General features: G+C 36.3%; 2 protein-coding genes across 3 annotated transcripts in view; one reads left to right on the top strand and one right to left on the bottom strand.

The window, feature by feature from the left end:
• LOC129807695 (nuclear pore complex protein Nup93-1) overlaps positions 1–3,356 on the bottom strand; it is a 90,872-nt gene extending 87,516 nt beyond the window's left edge. For both annotated transcript variants that reach the window (XM_055857139.1, XM_055857138.1), the window contains exon 1: positions 2,899–3,356. In XM_055857139.1, coding sequence (XP_055713114.1) covers positions 2,899–3,246 — 348 coding nt within the window. In that variant the 5' untranslated portion in view covers positions 3,247–3,356. The remainder of the gene's footprint in view (positions 1–2,898) is intronic.
• A 17-nt stretch (positions 3,357–3,373) lies between these two features.
• On the top strand, positions 3,374–6,400 carry LOC129807693 (WD repeat-containing protein 6). Its single transcript, XM_055857137.1, has 3 exons — positions 3,374–3,475; positions 3,532–4,013; positions 4,073–6,400. The coding sequence occupies exons 1-3, from the start codon at positions 3,388–3,390 to the stop codon at positions 6,374–6,376; spliced, it is 2,874 nt and encodes a 957-aa protein (XP_055713112.1). The 5' UTR covers positions 3,374–3,387; the 3' UTR covers positions 6,377–6,400.

The raw sequence follows: 6,400 nt of genomic DNA on the forward strand, positions 1-6,400 counted from the left end.
ACGACAATTGTCTTTTGAGACTTGCAATAAGAAAATTGTAATAAATTTCTACATGAGAACAGTCGTACGACAATTGTCTTACGAGACTTGTCATAAGATATTTGTAATAAATTTCTTCATGAGAACAGTCGTACGACAATTGTCCTTCGAGGCTTCTCGTATGATAAATGTAGTAAATTTCTAAATGATAAAAGTCGTACGAATGTCTCACGACACTTGTCATAAGATAAATGTAATAAATTTCTACATGAGAACAGTTGTACAACAATTGTCTTACGAGACTTGTCATGAGACAGATGTAATAAATTTCTACATGCGAATAATCGTACGACAATTGTCTTACAAGAATTGTCATAAGACAAATGTAATAAATTTCTACATGAGAACAGTCGTACAATAATTATTTTTCGAGTCTTGTCATAAGATAAATGTATTAAATGTCTACATGAGAATAGTCGTACGACAAGTCTTTCGAGACTTGTCAAAAGATAAATGTTATAAATTTTTACATGAGAACAGTCGTACGAAAATTGTCTTTCGAGACTTTTCGTAATACAAATGTAACAAATGTCTACATGAGAATAGTCGTACGATAATTGTGTTTCGAGACTTGTCATAAAATAAATGTAATAAATTTCTACATGAGAACAGTCGTACGACAATTGTTTTACGACAATTGTCTTACGTGACTTATCATAAAATAAATGTAATAAATGTCTACATGAGGATAGTCGTACGACAATTGTCTTTCGAGACTTGTCATAAGACAAATGTAATAAATTTCTACATGTGAACAGTCGTACGACAATTGTCTTACGAGACTTGTTAAAAGACAAATGTAATAAATTTCTACATGAGAACAGTCGTACGACAATTATATTTCGAGACTTATCATTAGACAAATATAATAAATTTCTACATGAGAATAGTCATACGGCAATTGTCTTTCGAGACTTGTCATAAAATATTTGTAAATAAATTTCTTCATGAGAACAGTCGTACGACAATTGTCTTTCGAGACCTGTCATAAAATAAATGTAATAAATTTCTACATGAGAATAATCGTACGACAATTGTCTTACGATACTTGTTATTAGACAAATAGAATAAGTTTTTTTTACATAAGTAATGTAATTTTTTTGTACGTAAATTGTTACACGAGATTTGTTATATTTCACAGAGCTTTCCGATATTCCGAAAACGATATAAAAACCTATAATTTTGACTATTTATCGTACGAGACTTGTCAATTATTCTCCATGAAATTGTCATTAAAAAAATTATTCTAAGAAAAAATGTCATAAGGGAACAGAACCGAGTTTTCTAACAAATAATTTAACTGAATAAGCAGATGAATGTTTATCACGTTACTTATGGAATGAGTTACTTTACATTCTCTCCAAAACTTATTTTAACCATAAGCTCATGGTCATGACTATTCTCACTAAATTTGTTAATATGACAATTCTCACATGTGTGCCAAATGCGTCCCCACGATTTAAAAATTCTAATCATATTTGAATCCGAAAACGGTCAAAAGAACTCCCGCAATTTGGGGTTATATTTAACCTAACCTCAAAAACAAAGATCTTCTGATAAAAAGATATTTCCAATTTTAAAAGCCTTTTACAATTCTGCTTTTAAAATTCGCAAAATAAAAAAAAAGAAAACAAGATTAAAATTGTACATTCTGGAATTTTGAGGTTAAGTTCAAAATAACCTAAAAACTGTTTGGTTTAAATTAGCCATAATGCCCAATATCACCAATTCTAACAAAACTTAACCTAAATCGATCTAAACACACAGAAAAAATTTGACTCTAAATTTAAGAATATATAAGACTCCGGGAACTTAAATTGGACGTGAATCCCCGAGGTGTTTAAATTCAGAAGCTCTTTGCCAATGAAATGGGCTAGAATTAGAATCCCTATCTCTTTGACGGTAAGGGCTCGACAGACCTGAGGATTAGCCGAGAGACGGCTCAGCGTAATTTTATTAGAAATAATCGACAAACTACATTTCTATCATTTTCCACTAAGTCGTCTCTCGGCTTAAGTCGTAAGTGTGTCTAGGGCATAAGATATAGGGAGTTTAAGTTCAGCATTAGCTGAAAAATGAAAAATGTCTTGAGAATTGCAAATTACAATTAAAACTAAATGATCAAGAATTTAGGACTAGAGTATTGGCATTCATTGGATGGGATTTGAAATTAAATTCCTGGGTGTTTCTGTTTAAGTATTTTCCATTTTTCTGTATGAATGAAAGGCTTCAAAGAATATTGCTATTTCTTTCAAATAATTTATTTGGAATTTAACGAATTTAAGGTTATGTTAAATATAACCTGAAAACTCCAAACCAAAGGAAATTCAAAAGTTCACAAATTTTGTGTCCAGATGCTAGTTTTATTTATAAAATTTACCCATGTGGTGAAAGAATTTTTTTTGGAATAGTTTTAATTTTTAATTGAATTCATTGCGCTCCAATCTCAAATTTCGATTAGAGTATTGTGAGGTTAGGATCTGTTGTTCTGTTTAATAAAAATATTTATAAAGTTTAAAAATATTCTTTTTTTATGAAATCGTATAATTTATTAATTAAATGAACAAAAAAATCAATTTGGTTTTACAAATTCAATTTGTTCCTTTTGCAATGTTTTAAGGTTATACTCAACATAACCTAGCATTCCAAATAATTTATAGGTTAAATAATGAGAACAAGGATGATAAAAATTTCACAATGCCTTTAATTGAAGGACTGGGACTTCTATTGTATTTCTCAGAGACAATTTCAGGGAAATAAGGCGAGAGATTTTTGAATCAGTGGATTCATCACAGATCTTTTCTACAGAACCCATCAAGAGTAGCACCCTGATAATATCCTGAATATACCCTCACTCACCTCTTTGTGGACCTCCTCAATGACCGACAGGATAGCATTCTCCTTCTCATTCCGCAGAAAACTCTGAATGTCTGTATCCGCAATGGGATCCAGTGGCTCAAAAGTTTTCCGGGAACTCAGAGTTTCCAGCTTCTGTGTGATCTTGGGAAGATCGATTCCCTTGGAACCCAACATGATGTGGGCCTGGGCGTCCTGGGAGCCCATCTCGGACTGAGTTACCCTCGAGTGGAGCTCCTGGGCAGCCATGAGGACTTGCGGTAGCGTCCTCTCCATCTGCGGAATGTCCTCCGTGTTGGCCACTTCATTGGTCAGCCTCTGGGCTTGCTGCACGAGCATATTAAAATCCATCTTGACACTTTGAGCACTTCCTGCAGCCGGAAAATCTGGATAACTTGAACACTGAAACACACGCTTTTTTCCCGGCAATTTGGGACACTTTTGACAGTTCTTTTTGCATTTGGGACACTTTGTGAAATTCACCACTCGGCCATGTTTTGTAAACAAATCCACGAGGATAAAATGTTAATTGCGGATTCTGTGGCTGTAAAAGTGAATAATTCCCAGGAGGTTTTTATCGGTGAGGAACAAAAATACTTCAGGGATAAGCTAACTACAATTTTGGGTATTTTTCAGGTGTGGGAAATCATCTTAAGTACGTGAAATTTGAAAATGGTGAGAGGAATGTTCAGTGGTTTGACACTCAATTCCGAGGGAAGATCCTCGGGATTGAGATTGTGAGGGATACTCTGGGCTGTTTTGTCCTTGTTCATGGTGGGAGGTACCTTGCTGTCTTTGAATTGGTGGAAGGAAGTCTGCAAAGGCTTTCCGGATGCCAATTTTCAGACCTAATCAGTAGTGTTCACTGTGAAAATGACTTGAGTAATATTTGTGTGATTACTGGCCACAATATCGCTCTTCTGGTCAACTTTCGAGAATCTCTGGAAGTGACTAAGAAGGCTAAGTGCGAGGATAATTCCACACTGTACTGTTCTCATGTAGAAGGGGCCAAATGGGAGGATTTTGTTGTGTATTCGGGAACAGCTCTTGGGGATGTCATTCTCTGGAAACCATCCGATATTCAGGCTGGAATCCTTCATAGATTCACAGCTCACAAGGTCAGACCCTTCCTACATTTCTCAAATAACATTTTCTGAACCTCAAATAAATTTTTCAGGGGGTTGTTTTCTCAATAGAAACAGATAAAAATCTCCTGGTAACAACTTCCGATGACAGATCTGCCAGGATCTGGAGGAAGGATAAACTAAATGGTTCGAGTTTGGTGTCTCTATACGGACACAAATCTCGAGTCTTCAAGAGCAAAATAATCGAAAAGAACGGCCTAAAATTCATCCTGACAATCGGAGAGGATTCAAATCTCTGCGTCTGGCACGAATCCGGTAAGTTTCTCTTCCGGAAAACCCTTTTCAGTGGAGCTGTGATCTGGAATTTGGACCACGATCCAAATACAGACACAGTCTTCACCTCGGGAAGCGATGGAAATGTTAAGAAAATAAATTTGAAGGAGATCCTTGAGAAAGGAATCACAGAGATTCCAAGAAAGCCCCTCCTGGACGAAAAAATCTCAAAAATTCTCTTCCTGGACTCCGAAACGATCCTCGTGATCGCGTCGGAAATGTTTCTGCTAAAGCAGGAAATTTCTGGTGAGTGGAAGCCCAGCAAAAAGATCCCAATTCCTGAAATTTATATTTCCCTGATTGAAAATGTTAATGGGAACATCTTAATTTGTTCAAATCACGAGGCTAGAATCCTTCAAATATCTTCCGGAATACCCCAGGAAGAGATTAGAAATGCCAATCTTCTCGAAGGATTGATCAGAACCTTCTATCTAATCGCTCCCGGAGAATTTTTCTTCGTGGACGATCGAGGAAATTGCGCAATAACAAATAAATCCCTAAAAGTCCTCAATCAATTTTCCATTTCCATTTGCAAAGATCTCTGGTACACAAAATGGATAACTGTGGCCAGAAAATTCGGAGAATTCCTCCTCTTGGGAGATCGATCTGGCAATCTTCATCTCTGGAGGGTTTTAGCGGGAGAAATCATAAAGAAATGTGAGGTTAGGAGTGTTCATGGGAATTTGGGAGTCACCCAGGTGTTTCCGGAAGAAGATTCCGAAATATCTGCAAGGTTTTGGACTTCCGGAAGGGATGGAATTCTTAGGAAATTCCATTTTGATAAATTTCATGAAAGTTTCAATGAAATTTTCACAGAAAAAGTCCCTATCACCTGGGTTGAGAGGATTATCCAGTTGAAAACCGGACAGAAAGTAATTCTGGGCTTCAATGATGAGAATCTGGTAGCTTGGGATAGAAATCAAGGGATCATCTTTCAACTCTGCACGGGAGGGGGGCATAAATACTGGGATTTTGCAATAAATCCAGCCCAAGATTGTGCAAGTGTCTTGAGTGTTTGGGACAAGCAACCATTCCTGGACAAATTTTCCCTTCCGGAAACTAACTTCCAGGAAATCCCATGTCACAACTGGCACTCAAAATCCTGCAATTCTGTAGAAATCCTCAAAGACAATTCAGGAAAATTCGGAAAACCCCTTTTAATATCCGGAGGAGACGATAATGTCCTTAGAATAAATTTCTTAGGCAACGAACTAATCCCAGTGAGTGAAGTTGTACCTCACATAAGTAACATTCGAGCTATCAAGGTCAAAAACCTCCAGGAAAATATATTCCTGGCCATTTCCGTTGGAGGAAGAGCTCAAATCTGCCTCACAAAGATCCTCCTCAACGATAAACCAGAAGTCCAAGAATACCTAAACTTTATGTTGAAATCTAAGGATTTCCGGAAAAATCGACAGAAGATAGACTTTTGTCCAGAAACAAGATTCATGTGCTTGACCATAGACGAAATAGATATTTTCATCGGATGTTCTGATGGATACATCAGAAAATTCACTCTCCAGAACGAAAAGATCTCCCTGGTCTCATCAGTTTTTTACGGAAGATGTATCCTAAACATCCAAATAATTGAATACCTGGACAATAAAGTCCTTATAACGATGGGAACTGATGGAAAAATCATTTTATGGGACACTAAAAACTTCCTGGAGGATTCCCTGCCAATTTACAGCATTCTTCATCACGAAAGTGGCATCAATTGCTTTGATATTTGGGCAGAAGATGGAAAATTTACATTACTAACTGGAGGAGATGACCAGAAGATCACTAAAAGTGTTTTTCATTTTGAAAATGGAAGAGTTATTCAAGATGAAACTCCCAAGACAGCTTTCTTGCATTTTGCTCAAGTGACAGGGATTAAGATTGCAAATCCAGATACATTTTACTCAACAAGCGTGGATCAGAGGGTAATAAAAGGAAATTTACATAAACTGACTTCAGAAAGTGAGAGATTTACATCAGTTTCGGACTTGAAAGGACTTAATTTACTCAGTGATCGAGAAGTTCTGGTTTTTGGTGCTGGTGTAGAGTCTATAGAATTTTAAATAAATATTTTATATCCAAAAAAA

The sequence above is a fragment of the Phlebotomus papatasi genome, chromosome 3 (assembly GCF_024763615.1).
Source record: "Phlebotomus papatasi isolate M1 chromosome 3, Ppap_2.1, whole genome shotgun sequence".
In the NCBI taxonomy this organism is placed as follows: Eukaryota; Metazoa; Arthropoda; class Insecta; order Diptera; family Psychodidae; genus Phlebotomus; species Phlebotomus papatasi.